This window comes from Aspergillus tubingensis (assembly GCF_013340325.1).
Source record: "Aspergillus tubingensis WU-2223L DNA, scaffold_8, whole genome shotgun sequence".
Classification (NCBI taxonomy): Eukaryota; Fungi; Ascomycota; class Eurotiomycetes; order Eurotiales; family Aspergillaceae; genus Aspergillus; species Aspergillus tubingensis.
Genome location: NW_023336282.1, coordinates 3689663 through 3713518, shown reverse-complemented (window position 1 = coordinate 3713518; position 23856 = coordinate 3689663). Strand labels below are relative to the sequence as shown.

Genomic DNA, 23856 nt, shown 5'->3' with positions numbered 1-23856 from the left:
CCCCATCATGCTCTCCCGCCCGTCTCCAGAATTATTATTATTCAGTTTATTGTTGTTGTTGCTTCTGCAGGATTCCCGCTCTTTTGCCCGTCCCTCTCTGGCACACTACTGTGTGCCTGTCGCATAGAGCCAACTAGAACACCGAGTAGTAGCGAGCTGTTTCTTTTCCTTCCTCATCTCGTCTTCTTCCTCTCCCAGCTCAGCTCAGCTCAGGCTTAGCTTCTCATTCTTGGTTAAGCTACTTGCTTTCTAATCATCCAACATCGTCATCATCACCTTCCATCACCACTACCACTACCACTACTACTAGTAACTGCTACTACCACCGCCTTCCTTCCTCGCCCATCTGCCCTCCCCCGCACTGTCTCCGTTCCATCCATCCATCGTCAGCCATGATGCCTTTTTGAGAGCTCCTCTCCCCGTGATCTCATTCTCGTCGACGTCATCGCCTCCATTGGTCGCTTCGATACCGGCCAACAAACTACATGCTCCCTTTTCGAATTTCTTCTCCAATTCCGTTTCGTCCTTGATTGTTATCCCTGAACACACCTCATCACCCGCCCATCATGCGGCGCCATGGCAGAGCTAGTGGTGGAACAAAAGCTGTTCACCCCATCTCCGACACCGCGTCGCTATTACATTCGTTCGATTCCATCACCAATCCGAACCGCCCCGTACGGCCGTCGCCCTTGACCTCCTCGAATATTCAAGCTCTCCCACTAGACCTCGTTGACCGCTTACGTTCCTTTCCCTTGTTCCAATCCACGCCCGAATCCTTCCTGGTCGATGTCGGCCAACATCTGCGTCCACAACTCCATGCGCCCAATGACTACATTCTGACGGAGGGGGATGAGGCCAAGGCCATCTACTGGCTGGTTCGGGGCGCTGTCTCCGTGACCTCGCGCGATGGCGAGAGTATATATGCGGAGCTTGAACCGGGAGCCTTTTTTGGTGAAATCGGTGTACTAATGGATCGCCCGCGGACAGCTACCATCATCGCCCGCACTCGATGCTTACTGGTCGTTTTAACCAAGGAGGACTTCCGGAAAATTCTCCCTCGGTTCCCCGATGTAGAACGAGCAATTCGGGACGAGGCCCAGGAGCGACTGATGATCTTGGAGAAGAAGAAGAAGGAGACCTCGGTGCCGTCAGTTGATCTTGTGAGTCCGATTCGGAGAGGTTCAAAGAGATTGCGGGACACATATTCCGGTGATCTGAACCTCGCAGATCAGGACGGCAGAAGCTTGAAGTCCGTCAATAAAAAGCGAAAGTCCCCGAGTCCTGGATTGGCTGATGGATCCTCCAGTGCGCTGGCGAACGGACTGGTCAATGTCCGTTTACTTCTCAAGGAGCTGCCCCTCTTCTCCGGTCTACCGCCAGATATCCTCCATTTCCTGGGCCTGAATGCGCAACCGCGCTCCTACCCGCCATTCACCGATATCATCAAGCAGGACTCCCAGGGTCGGGAGATCTATTTCATCGTCCGCGGAGAGGTCGAGGTTTTGTCGGAGAAAACACCGAACCATCATGCACAATCCTTGCCCAATAAGATCGAGCACCCTAGCTTCGAAGTCAAAGCCCGGCTGAAACAGGGACAATACTTTGGTGAAGTTGTGAGCCTCTCCTTAGCACCACGCCGGACCGCCACCGTGCGATCCATAAGTGCGGTGGAATGTTTGATGATCAGCGGTGAGGTACTAGTAGAATTTTGGGAAAGGTGTCCTCCAAAAGTTCGCGAACAGGTGGAAAGTACCGCCAAGGAGCGGCTTCAAGCAGCGTCCGATGGCGACGTTGTGATGTCAGAAGCGGGAGCTGACGAGCAACCTCTGAGTGTCGATGATAACTTCAAGATGCGGGCGGGCCGCAGACAATCCATGCCGCTTCTTACCCTAACAGAGACTGAGTTAGACAGCACTCCGACAGCCAATGGTCTAGATGAACCAAGTGTGCTGCGGCCTTCCGATCCGGATCCTTTCCTCAGTGTTGGCCTAGACAAAGTCCGGCTGCGAAGCCGGCGCAGCTCCGTGGCGCCATTGACGCCGGAGGAGGTTTCCGGGGAGCAACAGAGATCTTCACCCTCATCGGAGCCTAGATCTACTAGCTCGTCCTTTCTCACGCTTCCCGGGGCCGGCGAGTTCTCGACACCCTCGGAGACGGTCCGTGAGCCACGTCGGGACAACCACGGCTATCTTCCGGATCAGGTCCTTTTGGTCATTTTCCAGCATCTCGAGCTTCATGATCTCCTTCGCCTCAGGGCGGTCTCTATGCACTGGTCAGAGATTCTGAGCAAGTCAACGGAGCTGCTCCATCACCTAGACCTGAGTACTTATAACCGGTGCGTCACGGATGACGTACTGGTCAAGATCATTTGCCCCTTTGTGGGTAGCCGACCGCGATATGTGGACATAAGTAATTGCTTCCACATAACAGACGAAGGCTTTAGCAAACTTGTTGCGACGTGTGGATCTAACGTTGTCACCTGGAAGATGAAGAGCGTTTGGGATGTCACCGCATCGTCTATTCTTGACATGGCGAGCAAGGCGAACAACTTACAGGAAGTTGATCTGAGCAATTGTCGGAAAGTCGGGGATACGCTGCTCGCTCGGATTGTAGGCTGGGTCTCTCCTGGCCAGCACAAGCCACACGACGAGTCAAAATCAGGGAAGGCGTCTATGAAGCCGACCAGACAGACGGCCGCCGGGACCGTGTACGGCTGCCCCGAACTCAAGAAACTGACCTTATCCTACTGCAAGCATGTTACGGACCGGTCAATGCACCACATCGCATCGCATGCTGCTTCCAGGATCGAGGAGATGGACCTTACCCGTTGCACTACCATTACCGACCAGGGCTTCCAATTTTGGGGAAATGCTCGATTCACCAATCTCCGCAGACTCTGCTTGGCTGATTGCACGTATTTGACTGACAACGCTATCGTGCATCTTACAAATGCAGCAAAGCAGCTGCGGGAGCTAGACTTGGTAAGCTGATCCATTATGCATAACTGGTGTCCAACTAACAATTGAAAGTCATTCTGTTGTGCTCTTTCCGACACGGCTACAGAAGTACTCGCTTTGCAATGTTCACAACTGACCTACCTCAACATGTCTTTTTGTGGCTCTGCCATATCAGACCCATCTCTGCGCTGCATCGGCCTACATCTGTTGAACCTAAAACGTCTTTCCGTCCGGGGCTGTGTCCGGGTCACCGGTGCCGGCGTTGAAGCAGTTGCAGACGGCTGCAACCAACTGACATCCTTCGATGTCAGTCAATGCAAGAACCTCCTCCCGTGGATCGAAGGCGACGGACCGGGCAAATACGGGAAGAAGATATCGTTTGAGACCGTCGCGCAAAACGGAAGGGTATTTCGCTGATAGCTCGGCTCTGCATCGCTAACCATTACCTCACCTGCAAACACCTATACTCTCACCATCCAAATCTTCCCACTCTCATCTTGACCTTACCACACACTCACTCTCTTACCTATTCCACCCCCTTCTACCCTCTGCCACTTTCCTTCCTTCCTACTTTCGTTTAGACTTGCCCTGGTATTGGTTCTCCCGGAGTTGTGTGTTTTCCTCCGTTCCAGGACTCACGACTGATGACCGTCATGGGTCTCGCTGCATTGCACTGATATCTGGAGCGCATTTACCCCTCGGGCTGGTTGCTGGCTTCTTAGATTTAATCTCTTTCTTGGTTGGGATGGTTTTTTTTCTTCTTCTTTTTTTTATGGATGCTTTCCAGGTTATAACGGACTCGGGCATGGGAGGAGTTGGGCTCTGAAACACACACTCACAAACAGAGCATAGGATGTACGAGGACCTTGGGCTCGATTTCAAATAATACTCATCTTGCATGTTGGAGCTTATATAGTGTATAACTGAATTTAACTGCTGGGGTTGATGCAGGGATTGCCCCGTTTGAGGGAAGCAACACATTTATTGCTCTACTTGATCATTATACTCGTTTCTGCCAGCGCAGTTGTTTCGTGATTAAAAGTGGGCTTCTCGTTGGACCCCAACGTGAACGTTTCTTGGATGAGTTTCTCGCACTGGGATAGGACTGGCTGTTGCTGCTGCTGCTGCTGCTGCTGGGAAAATGGGGGGTTTGTCTGTATTTGTAGTATGTAGCTACTCGACTATCAGATGAGTGAGAATCTGGGGTTGATAATTCTCCGGCCAGTCGCCGCATGGTGCTAACTAGTGTGCGCTATTGTAGTTAGTCTGATTGTTTGGTTAGTGTCGATGGTAGATGCTCTACTAACTCAATCAAGGAATAAGCTCACTACGAGAGACCCCTAAGGCTTTAGCTTCTTCTATAGTATATCATCACACTTTTATGATCTAAGAATGATTCGACATATAGTGAGATGAAGCATAGTACTTAGGTAAGTATCATATTCATTTACAATATACCTTCTTCTCACGAACAGAATCGTCCCTTTCCCACGAAGTATCACCACAATCACACACCACTGCAACCTCTTCAAGAAACCAATTTCTATTCAACGAGGGGGTCCACCAATCCAATCCTACAGGACACAAACACCCAGCCATCCAAGCTACTTCATGTTCCACAAACAAGACAATCAAACCGAATCCCCTCCTCCTCCCATGATCCCACCACCCATCAGGCTAAGCGAAATCCCCATCAGAGAACACAATACTCTACTCCCATAGTAATAATAATAATCATCAGCGATATAGCCAGCAAAGTAACCAATGACTGCAACCTTGCAATAGACATACAGAAGGTTTCTGCACCTTTTTTCTTGGCTTATCTTTATCTGGTAAATCCCGGTGTTTGAGTGGGGTCTCATGCGGGATTGATCTATTAGTGATAACGGTAGGTTCCTAACATCTTCCTCTATATTATATGGATACTTCCATTGATGAAGTTGATGATAGTAGTCATATGACGTGTCTGATGTGAGTCATTCTTGGCTTTGGGGTTTTACGCATGTCTCGTCTCGTTTCGTTGGGGGAATACTTACTGGTCAGACGGATATTGCTGGATGGAGGGTGTTGATTTCTTGATCTATAGTGTCGATGTTGGGGATTTCTCTTCGAAGGTGAAGGGAGCTGTATGGCTTTGTATATTGGGGTTACTTGGGAAGGGTTTGGACTGTCATATTGGGGTTTAGGTGATATCTGGCTGATCGATTAATATAGTTCTGGTCTGGGTACATCTGGGATAGCTACTAGGTGAAGGGAGGTGTTGTGGTGTATAATAAAGTGCTTTGGGTAGATTCTCGAGGGATAGTACTCTGTGGTTTGAGAGGAATGCTGTACGAGATGCTACTATAGGGCATCTTGTGCGTGGATTTCGTTGTATTCTACCAGCTTTTAATTTGGGTATGTGTCTCGAGTATTCGTAGGAGTTGATTCGATATCATTCGTAGCATGAATATGTGGTCATCAGAGTGCTAAAAGGCATGTTCTGCTTCTTCAATATAGTTAGAAAGTTGTCTGGATTTAGGGTATTCTGTGAATACTGTGACTATATCAACTTATGTGAAGATCAAAAGATAACGTATTCTTTTACAACGTACTAAGCTTGTCCGTAGAATAAATATGATATTTCTCATAATCGAGGTTTCAGCTCATAATACCTTTTGTTTCTCTTGAGCAGAAATCTGTATAGAGCACCTTGTGATCAAATCTAGGCAGACAATAGGAGCGTTTGTCCTGACCTACAAACCATTTCAGAACACCCAAACAGATATTTTGATAAACCAAAAAATTAAAAAAAAAAAAGATCTATCATGAGAAGAAACAGGCTTTACAGCTTCTGTCTCAGTTTCACGCTTGTCATTTCCCATTTGCATTGTGGAGTCGGTTTATCCCATACATTTCCAGGAAGAATCCATCCAGCTTCAACCTGCCAATTTGGCCTCAAGGCCTCACCCCTTTGTGTTCCGAGTATTTAGTCTCCCTCTCTCGCGTTGTTCCCCCTTGTCTTCTTCCTTGGTGGGGTTCTCCAAGACGCTGTCGTTTGCCTTTGTCACCTGAAATAGAGGGCAGCATCACTGTGCTGCTCCTGTTCAGGCTGCTGGAAGCATCCAAAGCCTACTGTTCAGCATTGTTCAATACCCAAATCACAGCCCTCTTGTCTTCCTTCTCCCCTAAGCAGTTGATACAAGGAGGAAAGTGGAGGAGTCCTTGTACAGCTGGTGTATTTCATTGTGCACATCTCTGTGTACAAACAAGTGCTTTGTGACTGTAATCACATTGTTAACATATCCTTCCATTCAGAAGTGTGAGACGTGCTTTCTGGTCAGTATATTCCTGCTCTATTCAGTTTCATATCTTTATTTCATTTGTAATTCTCATATTCAAAGGTCTTTGTCATTTTCCCAACGCAGCCGTCCTCTCCATTCTCTATATGATAAACAAAGATGCTCTTTGTCACTTATCTCAACAAACCCCTTGTCCTTGTTGTATGATATTGATCTTTAGGGACCAAAGGACTAACAGCATCTCACCTTTGACTATATAGGGGAGTTCTATTTCTTGGGTCGTGCCGAAATACAATATCTCCCTAGCAGCACACTGTTTGCTATTGACACGCATTATTCCAATAATCATTCTCTTGAGACCTCTAACTCTCTTAACTAGGTATACTTTGCTTGCACGTTGCACGTCTCTTCCCCTTCGTGAGCAAACTTACCGGTCAATTCCTTACAATGGCCGCGAAGAGATCGTTCGACCAAGCTGGTCTTGGGGACGAAGAAAATCGGGCCGTGAAACGGCAATCGAGCGAGGAGCAGCTCCAGAGCCCCGACGACATTTTTGGTAACGCCGGGCTTGATGACGCTGATGCTCAAGATCTGTATGGTGATCATGCATATCTTGTCGACGCTATGGAATCTACCAACCGGGCTCAAGCTGGTGTATTCGAAGAAGCAGAACTGCAACAAAATCTGGACCCTACTTATCTCCCAGTTATCCTGGAAAGCATAACAACTGACATGATGCCGAAAACATCTGCATCGATGGCAGACAACGTTTCTGGTCTTTTTGAGGAGCCCTTGTCTGCGAGCGAAGGTGTAGCCGGGGGCAATGGTGACCAGACATCCCTGGATGGAGGTGTCTCCGCCAGTCAGGTTACCTCTGCCAACGGAGGCCCTGCTGAAAGCAACAATGCACCCACTGATGATCCTGTTACAGCGGCGGCTACCGAAGTACAGGTACCTCAAGAGGAAGCCCCAGCGCCGCCCAAGAAGAGAAAAGGACGCCCTCCGGGCTCTCGCAACGCCACCACCCGTGCCTCCAAGAAGAACAAGAATAAGGAAGGTTCATCAGATAATGCAGGCGACGACAAGGATGATAAGCGAGACGCTTCACTTGAAATGCGCCAAACCTACGCAATGAAAATTCCGGCCAAGCCCCTCAAGCCGGGTGAACCGGACGATACAGACGCAGAGCTAAGCGAATTTGACGAAGAAAGTGACGAGGAAAGCAGAACCGGAAAGAGGACGAAGAGAAGAAGGAAGTCAAAGAGAGGTAAGGTTGAAGAATCCAGAAAAAGTGACAATGGCAACTAACGAACGAAAAAGATCCCTCCCGGACCACCCTTGCCTGTGACCTTTGCAAAGTATGTGATACCCTTTCTTGTGATCTTGTTGCCCAGACTGACTCCATTCCTTTGTCAATTAGATGCGAAAAGCGAAGTGCGATAAGGGTCTTTTCGGCTGCTCGAATTGCAGGAATCAGAACAGAATTTGTTGGGTTACTGATCCAATTTGGCTTCGCACTGAGCGTCGCGGAGCCCTAATATTGATGCGTCGAAGGATCATACATCTGGAGTGGTTGAACAACTGCCTTGAACAGGCAGCACGATCACTCAGCAGCAGAGTGAAAGCACTCTTGCAACAGCTTCAAAATGCGGTAAGCATTATTCTATCCACACATTTCGATCAATCACTTGCTGACCTCACCATTACTATATCCAGAATATCACTCCAGTTCCCGAGGAGCCTCTGGCCGTGGATCCTACTAAACTCGTTGTGCAACAAACTATACGCTATCTCAAGCAGAGCCGAAAGAACCCAAACAACTGCGATGAATACCCCTCTGAATTCAATACCCACGGACCCGGTGATCTGGAGGACTTGATAACCTCTCCATTGGATCCCTATCCCGAGGACCATCCAGAGCGGCATCCGGAATTCAACTCTATGGGCGATGCCAGCTTCGAGGCCTACGTCTCGGAAGGATTTGAAGATCCGACGGGGTCTAAGGTTAAACAACTGTTTGAACAGCATATTGGAAGAAACTCCAGGGCCCAAGCACAGGGGCCTTCTGGACCACAGCAGAACGGAGCCATGCCCGGCCATGTTGATAATGGCACCAGGCCCGCACACCCGACGGGCCGTCAACAGGGAACTATACAATATCCCACAACTCCCCCTGCCGCGGCTTATCAGGGTCGCTATGCGCAGGTTAACATGGGCCAGCTTCCGAAGCAGGCTGGCCTGCCACAAGATCCCACTTACAACGCTCAACTCGCCCAGCTGGCAGCAAGCCAATTCTCCAACTTCCCACCTGGCACTCCATACATGCCTAATCAGCCCTTCTTCGCCCCTCCTCCGGGTTTCCAGCAGCAGCAGCAGCAGCAGCAGCAGCAGCAAAAACAGCAACAGCAACGCCATGCTGCTGCGCAGACCTCTAGCACCATTCCAGCACCACCTGCAACCGAATCCTCCGCCTCCACCCAGTTCCCCCGACCCGAGAACACCAACATGCAGAACAACAACCTTAACAACATGTACACCCAATCCACCCGACAAGTCCACCCCAGCGCCCTCGAAGACCTCGCCCGGTACCAATACCAGCAACAGCAGCAACAACATCAGCATCAGCAGCAACAACAACAAATGGCCGCCCCCAAACAAAGCCAGCACACCAACTACGAAACCCTCCCCCAGATCAACACCCCCGGCTACTCAACCCACTACCCCTACGATCAGGGTCAAGACGACCCCCAACTCGCTGCAGGCTCCACATACCCCGAAATATCCGACCATGCTCTCACTCAGTACTTGGGCTCAAATGAGTTCGGTCTCTATGGCCCTGAGGCCGCCGCCGCTCTAGCATGGGCGAGCATGCCCGGGGGTGCTGCTGCTGCGGGCTACCCACACGAAGGTATGAGTTTGGTTGGTGGTGGTGTGCCTTCTTCGTCGGCGGGCGTTTCGCAGCCCCCGACTTCTGCGGCTACTGCTACTACTGCTACTGCTACTACTGCTGCTACTGATAATGTGCCTCAGAAGAAGGCGAAGAGGGGTGGGAGGAGGAAGAAGCAGCTGCAGCAGTAGTAGTAGACTATAGTTGGGTGGGGAATAGTGTTAGATTCTGGGTACGTTGATGTTGGGATCTGTGTGGTAGAGGGTATGGTATCTAAGGAGGTGTAAAGTTGCTTGAGATTTTCTCTTTTTGTGGACATACTATTCCAAAATAGTTATCTACTACTTGCTTGTTTAGTTACTACTACTATCCTCTTTAGGCTTTTCCCTCTAGGCTAAGCTAGGCTTGGAGATATTTGACATGAGAGTGGTATGGGGGGAAGTCTCCCTCCTATGCGGGGAGGTATATACTATATGGTGAGAAAGATCTTAGTGAATTTTACTTTGGGAAGATATATGATGAATGAGTATGGATATGAAATGGTCACGAGCTGATAATGTTTTCGGGTTGTTTGATGGTTAGGTTGTTAGTTTTGGGATAACGTCTGTTTAATATTCTTATTTTCCTTTCTTGGCTTCCGAATGAATGGAACATGCAATGCTGTTTGAAATGATACCTACGTTTACCTCTATTCTAATCACATGATATAGAAAATGTTGGGAAGTCTTCTGTATGCTGGCTATTAGTAGATACTCTACCTTTAGTGATGGTATTCGAGATTAAGCAAAAGGGTATAGTATTTCCAGGCTGTGAACCAATCAAACCACGGCACCAGTGAAGCCAGACCAGACCCAACCCTAACCTAATCCAAGGTCTCTAGTATGCAGCCATGCAACCATAACTCCACGATAAACCAACTCCCTCCCAAAATCGACACAAGGATAATCTAGTGTAGCTTCCGATGCACGAACCCCACTCCAAATCCAAAATAATCTATATTGAAAGAAAAAGAGAATAACATCACTCCCTCTTCTTCGGCCTATAACAACAAACCACCCCCTTACTCTCACACCACCTCCTCACGAACCCAGCCCCGACCTCCCGGTCCTCATTCACAAGACCCAATCCCTCTGTATTTAACCAGGTGGTAAACTCTTCCAAAGGAATAGGATCGTACATGAGGATTTTCTCGTGCCAGGTTTGTTTCCTCGTGTGAGTATTCTGTGTGTGGGATGATGCAGCCCGGGTTGCGGATTGGGCGCGGACAGCCTTGGAGATTTGCTCGGTTAGGGGGAGGAGGATGGCGGGGGGTTTTGGGTCTTTGGGGATGGATGTGGTTGTTGTTCGGTTGGGACTAGATGGTATGTTGGATGTGGGGAGGGAGGGGGCGTGTTTGTGCTTCGTTTGGAGGGTTTTGGGTAGGAGGCGGCTGGGGGATGGGAAAGGGATAGGGTCGGAATCGTCTTCGGAGTCTTCGATTTCTTCGACGTTGGCGTAGGAGGGGGGCGGTTTGGGAGGTGATGTTGAGGGTATGATGTTGAAGTTGGGGTTACTTGAGTGGGTGAATTTTGTTATTGTTGATATGGCTTCTGTTGTTGACTTTGATGATGTACTGGGTTGGGATTTGGTTTTCGCCTTCGTGGTGGTTTTCCGTGTCGTGCCTTTTCCTTTTGGCTTATTGCCCGGGGCAGGCACTGGTGCAGGGTCCGCAGACAGATCCTGCTGTGCGTTTTCGTCATTCATCTCTGATGGTATGCCGTTCTTTGCTTTCCAGCACTTTTCGAGCAGCTCGATCATCTTCTTCCGGTTTTTGAGTGGTTTGAAGCCGAATGAGGCGGCTTGTTTCGATAGTTGGGCATCTGTGAAGTTCTCGTATTGCGGCATCTTAGGGTCAGATTTGCGGGCAACGGATGTGGTATTCTGAGCCCTCTTGTTCGTTGTCTGGGTGGTCGGAGCAGGTATAATAGGCTGTGCTTCGCTCGCCAAGGTGGCTTTCGCCTGGACACTATCTTTCTGAGTAGGGCTAAAATCGCTGGTATTACATTCGGCTTCAGCTCCTTCCCTGGCAATGCTAGGTAGCTCATCCGGAGTAGTAATCCCAGATCTATCAGGCGAATCGATGAGATCCACCACCTCCACTTGCATTAGTGAACCGTCGACATCTCGAGATGCGACTGACCACAAGTTTCCTGAGCCATTGAAACGCGATACTGCAGAAGATGCCCTGCTCTGCATTCGGTGCGGACGACCGCCGGCTTCCAGTGTCATGCTCCGTTCCGACTCGCTAATAGCTGCCTGCAGCTCTCTTATAGTAGTGGGCGAGTCCTCCCGCTCCAGCTGGCTGCACGTGCCGAACACCAGCTCCTGGTCATCGAGGGATTTGGCGGCTTTATCAGGGGAGAGCACCACAAACTCGGGTTCCTGGCCCTTTTTCTTAGATCGTGAAGCTCTAGGCTTCGCTTTCGGTGTCTCTTCCTCCACGACATCTGAACCCTCTGTAGACTCGTTGATATACTTCGCTGTCACACGGGCAGTGAGCGTGGTGAACTTCTTGGCACGCTGCGTGGGTTTCTTTCGCGCAGCCGGTGTTGACTTGCGGGTTCCCTCTGTGCTATCCTTCTCACTATCGTCGGCAACACTTTGCCTGGAAGCAGGATATACACCGGGATCAACCAGCTCTATCCGCCTTCGTTTAGTCGGCCCACCATCGGCCGATGCCGCATAGTCGCTTGCAGGAGCAGCAGACCCATTGAACCCATACTCTGACAGCAGACTACCAAAGCCCCTCGTAGTATCATCTGGCCCTGACTTCCCTTTCAACTGAACGACTTCCTTAGCCTTACTTGTTGTAGGCGTCCAGTCCAATCTCCTCGCCATCGCTCGTTCAAGCTGTAAACCATCCCTTTCCCAATCAAGCACATCCTTCATAGTCTTCTGGGACAGAACAGCCGGTGGCGTCAACGGACAAATGGCCTTCTCGCCAGCCTCCTTAGGTTGTGAACTGCCTGCCTTCGCAACCCTCCCAGAAATCGTCTTATTTGCCGGTTTCGAGCGCTTTGTCGCAGGTTCGGCGCGTTTCTTACTCGCGCCTGTCGTAGTCTTCTTCGCAGTAGTCTTCTCGTTGCCCACGACAGACGACCCCGACTCCTCCGCAGCCTTCTTCTGCTCCTTCTTTGGCCTACCCCTTCGCTTCGGTTTATCTGCTGCCGGTTCTTCCTCTAGCGTTATAACAGCCGATTCATCATTCGTCAAGTTGCTGGAATTCTTGCGGAATCCCTTGCGGCGCGATTCATCGACTCGGTTCCCAACCTCGAAAAACTTAGAATGCGTCGGAGGACAGAATAACTCAGACGGGGACGGTATCGAAGTCGTTTCGACGTCTACTGGAGACAATCCGAAGAGCCTTTCGGGATCATATGCAGGCGGCGCGGGCGTATGGACTGGATTGCGCTCCGGCGAAGAGGAAAGCACCAGGACCTCCGCGGTGGCGGACATGGTGGCGAGGCGCAACAAATATCAGGACGATCGCTCGGTCGACATTAGCGCGCGTTCGGTTGGTGAGTGTTGTACGCTAAGAATGATTCTCCCCTGCGCTAGTGAGCATGGTGTTATGCTATATGCGTGAGCCCCGGACGGTGGGTGTCTAGATCGATTCAGTCGCGATGATGCGGAGAGAGTTGCCGGGCTTGGCAAAGTTGCATGATTGCCGCTTTGGGATGGGGGATGTGGTGGGCAGGGCAACCGAGGTATGTTCTTCGTTTTAACTATTAAGGTGATGTATTACTTGGTTATATATCAAAGGAATATAGAACATATAGCATCTTCTAAAGTATTATTTTTGTGTAGAAAAAGAGCCGTAATCAGTGCTCCGCACCGACTATGAATGACGGCCCTGCGTTCTATGTACAGGTCGTGATCCTAATAGACATATCTTGCATGGATATTTCTTGCCAGACATCTATCTGCACAGAGGTAGCTCCTGGGCGCAAATATTTCGAAACGGCATCAGCCAGAAGTTCTGACTGTCGGATGGTGCAGACATTCTGCATATGGCTGGCCCGATTTACAGGGCTCTGGTTACCCAAACGAGCGAGATCAGGTATGATAAAAACTTCCTATATCCAAGATCATGTTCAAGTCGCTCCGCGCAGAGCAATCGCTCCCAGGACGGACAGTTCGAGCCGGCGCATGCCATTATCCTGGGTGCCGTTTGCTTGGTTCGGCGGCGTAGTGTTCAACGCTCCCAGCTTGTAGGCCTTCTTGATCTTTGCAATGTCGGAAATCTTTGACAGAGTTTCGTCGTCGAATGGCACAGGCGTTCCTTCAACATTTTGTCCGAGATGGTCTGCGACCGAGTCGTGGGTAATCTCCGGAGTCACGGAAAGCTTGACTACTAGCAGGTCTTTTGTGGAATCGGTAATGCCGAACTTGCGGAAAGATTCAGCAATCTAGATGTGGTCAGCATTGCCCATGAAGTCGGTTGGTAGCTGATTGTAGACGTACATTTGTCGCGGGGCTTAGCGAAAAGACCATCTCAGAATGCACATTCCGAGACTTGAGGCGGCCGTTCATATAATCATTGACTGCTCTGAAAACTGCGGAGAGAAGGTGTGTTCTTGAGAGGACCTGCAGTATGTTTAGCTGTCGCTCCGCCAAGAGACATACTGACTTCGTACCGTGCTTGCATCAATGAAAGCGTACTCGAATTCCGCATTGGCGGACATGAGCTGCTGGCGAAGATATGGAGCATTCTGTACATCCCGATATAGAGCGACATGCACGGGCATCGACGGAGGCAGATGCGAAAGGTGGATGGTTTCTAATAATGGCGCAGACATGATGGGAATAGTGACGCAGAGGTGAAGTCCAAAAGGGAATTATCGAGAACGGAATCGAAGAGAGTACGCAGTTGTAGAATTCCGGGCCGAGATGATGACAATAGCAGTGTGGCCGTGCAAGTCCGTTAAGTCCTAAATCCTGATAATTCCCCTCCCCCGCCAACTTATCGCCGAGGCGGTGATGCTGAGTCACGACGCGCTCATTCCCACGTGACTTCACTTCTCGAACGTTCGGGCGACCGTAGCGGCTGGCCGACGGATGACTGATATCATTCTTATAGCCGGCCATCCGCCGCTCTCCATCGCTTCTCCTCATCTCCAACAACCTCGACATCATCGTCACAATCATGGCGTTCTTCTTGCGACGCCCGTTCGCCGTTCCTACGGCGCTTCGGCAAATCTCCAAACCTGCGAATAGCGCCCGTTTCATCCACAACACGCCCTTCAAGCCCCAGTCTAAGCCTACCAGTCCCATCTCCATCTTCGCAAAGTCCCGTCAGACCTTCCAAAATGCTTTCCGTCGCACCTACATGCAGCCTTCCTACAATGTTCAGGGTGGCAACATCACCCAGAAGCTGATCTACGGCGCCACCATCATCGGTGGTACTATCCTGGCCACGAACTTCATCTTCAACCGCGAAACCAGAGAGGATGGTGGCATGCCTCCGTTTGAGCGCAGCTACCTGAACGAGACGTTTATGCACACTGGACTTGGTATTGGTATCATTGGTATCGCTGCTCGCGCTCTGCACACCAACGGATGGTCTTACCGTTTGATGGCTGCCAGCCCCTGGGCTGTTATCGGTCTTGGTCTGGTTGCCAGCGTCGGAACCATGTATGGTACTCTGTACACGAACCCTGACAAGTAAGTCCTTCGCCAACGCATCCTTTTTCCTATGTGATCTTTTTCTGACAAATCACTAGCTACGTCCAGAAGTATGGTCTCTGGGCCGCTTTCAACGTCACCCAGGCCGCGCTCCTGTCTCCCCTGATGTTCATGCACCCGGCTATTCTTGCTCGCGCTGGTCTTTACACCGCTGGAATGATGGGTGCCATCGCTTTCGTCGGTGCCACTGCCAAGCAGGAGAAGTACATGTACCTTGGTGCTCCTCTGCTCGCTGGTGTGACCATTGTCGCTCTCTCCGGTTTTGCTCCTCTTGTCCTCCCCGCTACTGCCACCCGCGCTCTGATGTGGTCCGAGAAGATCTGGCTGTACGGTGGTCTCGCTGTCTTCGGTGGTTTCACCCTCTATGATGTCCAGAAGATCCTCCACCACGCTCGCATGGCTCAGAGAGGCCTGGTCCGCAAGGATGTCGTCAACGAGAGTATCAGCCTTGAGTTGGACTTCATCAACATCTTCGTCCGTATGGTCCAGATCCTGGGCATGCGCCAGAACAACCGGAGGTAAACGCATTTCGCATTTGCAACTCTGTGATCGCCCTGGTGTAACGCCAGGGTGCCCAAATGCATGAGCATCTCATTGCACTCAGCACCCTAATATACACGGTCTCGGACACTACGATGATTCGGAACTAAGTGGCATTTGTCTTTCTGAAAATTCGATTGTATTAGTATTTGCTGCATGGTTTCCACCAAATAATTCAGCCTGTATATGGAAGGGCACACACTATCTGTCTGCACCTTTGGCCAACGAGGTCATGGGTCAGCCACGCCGTTCCCGGTGACAAGGGACCGTGGCGACAGAGAAATCCGATGGAACTTACTTTTGTCGATACCTAGAGGTGGAAACCAATTAATCTCCACTCTTAATCCATCACATGAACACATTCAAAGCTATCCGTAGGAAGTACATACTGCCATCGTAAAGCTAGATTGTAGCCCTACATCTTCATACCATTGCACCTATTAATAGAAATATACAAATGACATCATATTATCCCCCAGCCCCAATCCCTCACTCCCCCATCATACCTCTCCAGCCCACTCCTTCACCATAATCCCAACAATCCTCCCCCAGGCAGAACCTCCCTCAGCGCCACATCACATTTATAACCAATCTGGCACAGCGCACGCCCCAGCGCTCGCGGCGTGCAATCAAGTCCCTGCTCCTGGTCAACCAACAATTGCGCTCTGAACTACTTACGAAGCCAGTTCAGGACGTGTTGTGCCTCACGCCCTTGGATTTTGAGTGGTCTTCCGCACGGCTTCTTGGGCGTTGGATGGCTGGCCTGCTTGAAGCGTGTAGGTAACTACTCGGGGCGTTACTTGCAGGTACTCTGCTATTTCGTACACTTGGTAGCCCGAGCTCGTGCTTGAAGAGGAGGATCTTTAGGCGGGTGTAGCGGTCGTGCTAGGTGAGGGTGAGGGTGAGGGTTCGTGGGGGGTTGTTAGGCGGATTACAAGGCCGAATTTGAGGTAGCCTATAAGATATATATCAAGCATTGTCGCTCCTAATTTTGCCTAAGAGGGTTCACACTGGCAGTGTGCCTCAGTAAGTAGATCGAAGAACGTGTGATGAAGCTTCCCAGCATGAAATAGGCATTGTTGACCCCATTACATTCAATAGTTCTATGAACTTGAATTAGGTTATTCGTATCATGTCATTTGGCTAGACGTACTTCCTTTCTTCTTCAGCCTACTCACATATCATTCAGAAGGCTCGCAGCCAAACTTGTGGAAATTCCGGCTATTGAAACATATCATCCAACACAAATTCACATAGCTTCCTTTTTCATGACATCGTACCTCGTGTAAAAGTAAAACCACTGGCAAATCTTCAACAACTTGCGCAGTCCCCGATACATTTCATCTCGGCAAATCTTCAATCATCCTGTCCCTAGGAAAGAAAAGCAACACTGGACGCCAGACGCCTGAACTATGTACCTTGAATCCCATCAGCAAACTTCACCACGATATCATGACAAATAGAACTGCATTCTGCCATAGCAAAGCTCTCCACACAAGCTCTCCGTACTCGGTAGACAGCCTACAGGTACTGTGGCCGAAGAAATCGAGACGAGCTGTGAATAAACGCAAGAAGATGAACCTCATAAGCATGATTAAGCCTCTCAATCTTCTCCGGTTCGTTAACCGTAACCGTGTACTCAGGAGACACAGGATTCTCCCTTCGCCTATGATCACTCTTCGCTAGCTCCATCTTGATATCCTTCTTGATATGACGCACATTAAGCCCACCCACTCGAGGAGTAAACATCATATTCGCCATATGACAGTAGCTGTCTCCATTGATCTGCCCGAAAGTCCTCAATATCAAAGCGACTGTCTTCCAGCGTCGACATCTCTCCTCAGGTAGATGAACCTGGAGCGTCTTTTCAGGCCAACGGCACTCGAACAGATCATTGTAGAGTCGACTATATGGAGGGTCAGGGTAGTATCCGTTGAACTTTTCTTTCAGTATCATCTTGTTGCCTCTCACGGCGCATGCTGAATGGCGGATTCGGATGGTTAGAAGGAGAGAGTGGTCTTCAAGGCCTTCGAGGTTTACGAAGTGGGTGTTTGCCGCCTTGATCATCAGACTGACTGAGTAGCCAATGCTTGGTCGAGAAGGATCGTGGATGCATTCGTTCAATGTCATGACACAGCCTACCACGTCGAATGCTATATCGAGCTTGCTGTTTGGCTGGTGCAGCTCGCGGACCTGGTCGGGTGCGGAGCCTGTCAGAACTGCTTCGATCCTAGGATATGGCTTAGGCGAGCGGAAATGGCAGAAGCATTGGGGATCGTCGCTGTCAGAATATTGATTTGTTAGAGGACTGATTATTGCTTTTATGGAGAGGAAATTGCCGAAAATCGAGCTCACCAGGGTAGATTCGAGACTGACTTGCCGCTCATCGCGGCGCAGTCTCTCTTTATCGCTCAATAAATGAAAGTTTCGCCTGAGATTGAGAGGAGAATGGTGGTGTCTTTCGATATCTGGTTAACAGCTTGTCTATATCGATGATAATGAGCAAGTAAAAAGGAGAAGAAGGCCACGGGGGCAGCTAGATTGAGGACGGGACTCATGTTGTCACTGTTTTTATCACATTCACATCGAGGGGCTGGCATCGATTCACTGATATCCAGCCAAATCTCTGTTCCTACAGTAGCAAGAAGTACACAGGGAAAGCTCTTCTATCAGCTCTCAGCTACTCAGACTAGATCTAACAGACCATCCTCAGCAGGAACACAGGAATCCATGACATGTTTACAAAGTACTACTGGTGTCAGTACAATAATTGATGGCAGTGGATATCTCACGGCTTAGATTTCTCTGTGTCTTTAACAGAGAGTCCCATAAATCCCTCATATCTACCCCGTTCATTGACATTATGTTATCTTTCTCTGCGAAAGGATGAGGGTGGTCATAGAGAACAAATCCAAGCGCTATAATATGCCGCTAGTAAGTACTGGTAAACGATAGCCCACTCAGTGAAGAGACGGTTGAAATTTGTAACCAGGAGAAACTTTCATGTGGATAACAACATTTGCAGGCGGGACTTGGTCGGTAAAAGGTATCCAGTACATGGGATACAGCCGAGCAAGCTACTGGAAATGAGCCTGTTTTGTCCCCTCAGATCCTTGTAGAAGTATTACATATCTCCAATCTATTTTTATGAGCATTTCGTTATTGCAATTCTTGTATCTTTCAGCTATGAGCATCTAGATACCTACTCAGTAGTTTTAGTTGACCCTATCTGCTTGCGTTTAGCATATATTTATTTTCACTGTGATACATCCAACTGATGAGCAGTCACTAGAGCTGTATATAAATTTCCAATACTTTAACTTTATCCATTGTTGCAATTCCCCTGATTTGTAGATCGCGAATCTGCTCTTCTTTGCGTCTTAGTAGTTCATTTTTGCAATATACTATACTGCGTATATGAAAGTGCTATGAACGGCTTTCGGGAGAAGCCTCTACATATTAGTCAAACATAAACCTTCCCCTCACAAGTCCTATTTCATACTTCTGTCGATAATTAATCTTGACGAATATTGGTGGCATTGAGAGTAGTAGAAAATGGCCATCAACATTGACCGTCGTTGGATATCATTCGATTACATAAGCACACCGCAAGCTTCGCGAAGATCCATCGCATTGCAACAGTTTGGTCATTGAACAGCCCACCTTGGACCAAAATCCCTCCCTTTATCCACCCTTCTCGAGCCTTTAATTTCGGTCAATCCAGTCTCACCTCCCTCCCATCATGTCTACAGAAATGGAAGTCGATCCTCCCGTGGCGCAGGAGGAAGAGGTGGAGGTCCCCGCGCAGTCGGGCAACAATACCTCTGATCCGAGAACGCAAGCGTCAGCTGTTGCAGTGCGCAGTATCGAAGGATGGATTATCATCGCGACCAACATTCATGAAGAGGCCTCCGAGGAGGACGTGACGGATCTGTTTGCTGAATATGGAGAGATCAAGAACTTCAATCTGAACCTCGATCGCCGGACGGGTTATGTGAAGGTAGGTGTCTTTGGTTCTTCGTCTGCCTAGGCTTCATTCTTGGACTTTGCTGGATAAATCCCAGGTTCATTTGGATTAATTGCACTGTTATCGGACATGAGATGAAATACTAATCGGCTTCTTTCAGGGTTACGCGTTGATTGAATACTCCACCCTCCCCGAAGCCTCAGAAGCCATCAAGGCTTTGAACGGATCCAAATTGCTGGACCAGACAATCCAGGTCGACTTCGCCTTTGTGCGGCCACCCCCATCGAACAACAAAGGAAAGAATGCTGGACAAAGAGGTGGCCGTGGTGGACGGGGACGCAGCAGGAGCCGCGATAGGAGTCGCAGCCCTGGAGCGGAGGAGGCTAGAGACTAGGCGTATTGTTGTGGCAGCATTGAGGAGTTGACTTTTGTTTACTCTACTTTATGACCTTGGCAGGCACCTTATATCTTGCTTTCTCTTGCCTCGTCGCGTCTAGCGTTTTGATTTTGCCTTTGTTTTCGCCCTCAAGGACTACACGGCTGTTGAGCCATTCAGACGACATCATGTCGGTTTGATGCGCACATGTTGGTCACGGTTGGATGGGCGCCGTGAGCAGCAGTGGTTACAGCCGGCAATATCTCTCACGACAGTTTTATGCTCCTCCAACGAGGGTACTCATGGGCTTGCAGCCAGAGGAGATATTTGCCGGCGTCGTAAATAATCAGCGATATGGTATGTGCAGTTTGTTTCTTTCGGCATCCCGGCCCGTTTACCCTTTTCTCTTTGCCATCCCTCTTTTCGATTCTGTCTCTTGACCTCTATGATCACTCCCCGCTGCTGTTTTGTCTCGTGGCTTTCTCGAATGCTCATCGCTGACCTAGCTAAAGCAGAACCTCGCTCGCATGATACATCAAGCCAGGATATCCCAAAATTCCTACTAGTTCCAAGATTAATTCAGATGAAACCCACTGCCCATGATGCTCAGGTGGATGGGGCTATACTTGTAGCATTCCTGCTCTATTGATCTCTCCTTCCGTCGTCCAGTACATGGGCAAGTCTGTCGACCCCACATCAATCATCCCAAGACCCTTAGTCCAGATAGAGTTCTGTAGATCCGAATGACTGCTATTGGTCATCAGATAGTGCGTGAGATGCACACTACTATATAAGACTCTGCGAGGGATCAATCAGAAGGTCGATGGGGGCGGGCAGGAATTGGGCATGAGATCCCCGCAGCCCAGGCGCGTGATTGAATACCAAGAACGAGGCCCCGACGATCAAGCGTGGAGAGGACGAAGCTGGAAGGGAGAGGGCAGCAGCTGAGCTGCGGAGAGTCAGCCGGAGGGCTGAAAAGCACGGCGAATGGCTGGCTTAGTTAAGCCCGGGGGTCTCTCCTTCCCCGCAACGGCCGAACGTCAAACTTATCGCTCAACGCCACTTCCTTCCCTCGCTCATGGCCCGCCCTGGGGACCATTGACTGTTGAAATATGCCTCATTAGATTCTCGCTGCTCGTTGGATGCTGGCTGTTTTCTGAGCTCTCTTTCTCCCCGCGTCTGTCTCGAGTTCTGCGTGCTTAAAGTCAATCCTCACGTATTGTTACCTCGAATCATTTCTCGAATACTTGCTTATCGGTACCTCCGCCCTGGGTTACCAGGAACCAGGTCCAGGACCACGAGACCAGTCGTTCACTGCGGGCTTGAGGGACTTACAACTAGAAAGCCTTCAATATGCGTGCGTTACTTGCTATTCATAGGTTGCTCTGCTTGTTTGCAGTCTTCTCTGAGACCAATGCGCTGGCGTTGCGGTCGCAGGACGTCCTTGCGCCATTGTCTCCAAATGCGCAGATTCCGCTGGAGGATTCAACCGATCCCCCGTCAAAGCAGCTCCCCCTTCCTGCTCCAGAGAAGCCCAGTGAACCGATCGGCTCGATAAGCCGCACTTACAACGATTTGTTGGATGCTCTCAATGTGATGCAGGATGACTACTTCCAGCTTTGGCAAGGCACTTGGCCTACTAGTATCGATTGGACTGCTGCCGTGCTTGGAACTCATGTCTCCGCCACCCTCTCCTCACTGACTTCTACGGCGGGGGATGTACTGTCGGATCTTCTTCCAGAGAATGCTAGCGGGAATCACAAACAGCCGGAAGATATAACTGGACAGTATTCGTTGGGATTCGAAAATCTCATTAACCATTATTTTGACCAAACCTCAGCCTTCTACTTCGGTGAGGATGCCTTTGCTGTAAGAAACCAGGCCTTCGATGACATGCTATGGGTTGTTCTGGGCTGGCTGGAGAACATAAAGTTCCAAGTGTTGCACAGCGACCTGCATTACGATGACCCCTTCTCACCCAACGAGACAACAAAACGCCTCTGGCATGGAACCCAGTTTCAGTCTCCGGCGGCTCACCGGGCACGTGTGTTCTATGGTCTTGCATCCGGGGGTTGGGACGTTTCCTTGTGTAATGGCGGGATGATCTGGAGCCCTTACCTGACGCCCTACAAGAATGCCATCACCAATGAGCTGTACATAGCCGCTAGCATCGGGATGTATCTCTACTTCCCCGGAGACTTTATTGATTCACCCTTTATGGGAGCCACATTGGACGATGAGAACTGGTCAGACGGTTACCCTCACGACCCAACCCATCTGCAGGCCGCCATCGAGGGATATTCGTGGTTAAATGCCTCAAATATGACGGGTGCCAATGGCCTCTATGGCGATGGCTTCCATATCAGTGGTTGGAAGAGCGCTGATGATCCTGGCACGCGCAAATGTGATGTTCTCAACACCATGGTATATACATACAACCAGGGAGTGATCCTTAGCGGGCTAAGGGGACTTTGGTTAGCTACCGGTTTGCAGCAGTATCTATCTGACGGGCACCGATTGGTCAATGATGTGCTCTTGGCTACCGGATGGCCTGACAAAGGCAGTCAGCAGTGGGAAGGGCTTGGCCGCGGAGGTGTGTTGGAGGATGCGTGCGACTCCTCCGGGAGCTGCTCCCAAAATGGACAAACCTTCAAAGGGATCTTCTTTCACCATTTGGCCGAGTTCTGCCGAGACATCCGGCCGCAGGAATTGCGTTTTCTGGCCAGTGCCAACCGCACAGGGGACGGGGAAGATGGCTGGCAGTACGTATACGAGTGGCACCAAGCACGATGCCGAACATACCGCCCCTGGATCGAGCACAACGCCAACGCCGCTCTGTTGACCAAGAATGGCGACGGCAAGATCGGGCAGTGGTGGGGAAACACCACCGCCACCGACGTGAGTCCTCTGCCGCAGGGGGCGATCGACTATCAAAATTATGGGGCGCAGGGTGAGGACTCGGAGGCACTGACGGGACTTCTCCGCAGCCGTGGCTCTAAGGGCCCCAGCGAAGACGAGACGCTGGGACTCGATTCCACACGACAGCTGCAGGGCTGGGGAACTGCACCCGAGCGGTCGGGTTTCATAGAGCGCGATTATGCGCCGAAAGACTACAACGATCGTGGCCGCGGACGCACTGTTGAGACACAGTCAGGAGGTGTCGCGGTGCTGCGGGCATTGTACCAGTGGAAGACGACCTCGTCTCTTGCATGATCCGGGTCATTCGGCCGACGGCCTAGCACTTGCTGTACAAATGGGTTGGTTGGTTTGATTGTATGTTAGGAGTTTCAGGAATACCTACACTAGGACCGGAACAGGCGTTTGGAAGCACGATTACCTTCGTCATCTGTAGGGCGCGGCAGCCATACTCACCTACGTACATACAGAGAACATGCATGATGTCTTGATCAGCAGAACAAGTTTGCCACATAAGCCGATGCCAGCAGTATGGCCGTGGAAGAAACCTCCGTAGTCTGCGTTAGTTGGACCCGGGGAGATGAAAAACCGGGGAAAAGCCACGACATCGACATCATCATCAACATCATCGCACATGGCAGGATCACCAGATTGACCCCATCCATCCATCCGCCAGCTCGGCTAGACAAGCGCGCTCAGCCAGCATTTACTTAAAAAGTAAAAATAAACCAAAAAGGGCAGAATCTACCCAACCCAACCCAATAGATGATGAGATGGGATGTCTTACTACCTGCCGATTAGAGTAAACCCTCCGGATAATATTTTTCCTTGACGTACTTAACAGGTATGACTCTACAAAGTACAGTAAATAGTTAGACAGTTATTACGTTGGTTGGTAGATAGTATTCAATCAATCCCTCCGTGCCGTCCCGCGTGCTGCTGCTTTTTCGGCCCCCCGATCCGATCTTCCCCGGGGATGAGACCGGCCATGTCATTCATTTTAATGAAATTTTATTGCCATCTTAGTTTACTTATGGGCATAGTAAGCGGAGCGGAGGGAATTGGAATGTGTTGTGCCGTCCTGTGCCGTGCCGTGTTGTTGTTGTGTTGTTGTCGTTGTTATGTGTTGTCTGTTTAGTTGGTGAGTGGGTGAGTGAGATTTGGGGGTGTTTTTTCTCTTGACCGACTATATGATATAATGGTTTGCG

The 23856-nt window shown here is 50.1% G+C and overlaps 8 protein-coding genes across 8 annotated transcripts; 5 read left to right on the top strand and 3 right to left on the bottom strand.

The window, feature by feature from the left end:
- Positions 1–566: 566 nt before the first annotated feature.
- Positions 567–3374, top strand: AtWU_07521 (cyclic nucleotide-binding domain protein; the record flags this gene model as incomplete). Its single annotated transcript, XM_035502630.1, has 2 exons — positions 567–2981; positions 3030–3374. 2 exons carry the CDS (start codon positions 567–569, stop codon positions 3372–3374), a joined length of 2760 nt encoding a protein of 919 aa, XP_035358523.1.
- A 3311-nt stretch (positions 3375–6685) lies between these two features.
- AtWU_07520 (Zn(II)2Cys6 transcription factor domain-containing protein) lies at positions 6686–9316 on the top strand (the record flags this gene model as incomplete). The annotated part of the gene is made up of 4 exons (XM_035502629.1): positions 6686–7505; positions 7559–7596; positions 7659–7889; positions 7955–9316. 4 exons carry the CDS (start codon positions 6686–6688, stop codon positions 9314–9316), a joined length of 2451 nt encoding a protein of 816 aa, XP_035358522.1.
- Positions 9317–10145: 829 nt separating this feature from the next.
- Positions 10146–12620, bottom strand: slx4 (the record flags this gene model as incomplete). The annotated part of the gene is made up of 1 exon (XM_035502628.1): positions 10146–12620. One exon carries the CDS (start codon positions 12618–12620, stop codon positions 10146–10148), a length of 2475 nt encoding a protein of 824 aa, XP_035358521.1.
- A 638-nt stretch (positions 12621–13258) lies between these two features.
- On the bottom strand, positions 13259–13963 carry AtWU_07518 (EKC/KEOPS complex subunit CGI121/TPRKB; the record flags this gene model as incomplete). The annotated part of the gene is made up of 3 exons (XM_035502627.1): positions 13259–13573; positions 13629–13751; positions 13802–13963. The coding sequence occupies 3 exons, from the start codon at positions 13961–13963 to the stop codon at positions 13259–13261; spliced, it is 600 nt and encodes a 199-aa protein (XP_035358520.1).
- Positions 13964–14310: 347 nt separating this feature from the next.
- Positions 14311–15371, top strand: AtWU_07517 (Bax Inhibitor family protein; the record flags this gene model as incomplete). Its single annotated transcript, XM_035502626.1, has 2 exons — positions 14311–14828; positions 14888–15371. The coding sequence occupies 2 exons, from the start codon at positions 14311–14313 to the stop codon at positions 15369–15371; spliced, it is 1002 nt and encodes a 333-aa protein (XP_035358519.1).
- A 1539-nt stretch (positions 15372–16910) lies between these two features.
- AtWU_07516 (uncharacterized protein) lies at positions 16911–17776 on the bottom strand (the record flags this gene model as incomplete). Its single annotated transcript, XM_035502625.1, has 2 exons — positions 16911–17670; positions 17745–17776. 2 exons carry the CDS (start codon positions 17774–17776, stop codon positions 16911–16913), a joined length of 792 nt encoding a protein of 263 aa, XP_035358518.1.
- Positions 17777–19131: 1355 nt separating this feature from the next.
- On the top strand, positions 19132–19750 carry AtWU_07515 (RBM8 family RNA-binding protein; the record flags this gene model as incomplete). The annotated part of the gene is made up of 2 exons (XM_035502624.1): positions 19132–19389; positions 19517–19750. 2 exons carry the CDS (start codon positions 19132–19134, stop codon positions 19748–19750), a joined length of 492 nt encoding a protein of 163 aa, XP_035358517.1.
- Positions 19751–21085: 1335 nt separating this feature from the next.
- Positions 21086–22945, top strand: AtWU_07514 (putative glycosyl hydrolase; the record flags this gene model as incomplete). Its single annotated transcript, XM_035502623.1, has 1 exon — positions 21086–22945. The coding sequence occupies one exon, from the start codon at positions 21086–21088 to the stop codon at positions 22943–22945; it is 1860 nt and encodes a 619-aa protein (XP_035358516.1).
- Positions 22946–23856: the final 911 nt, after the last annotated feature.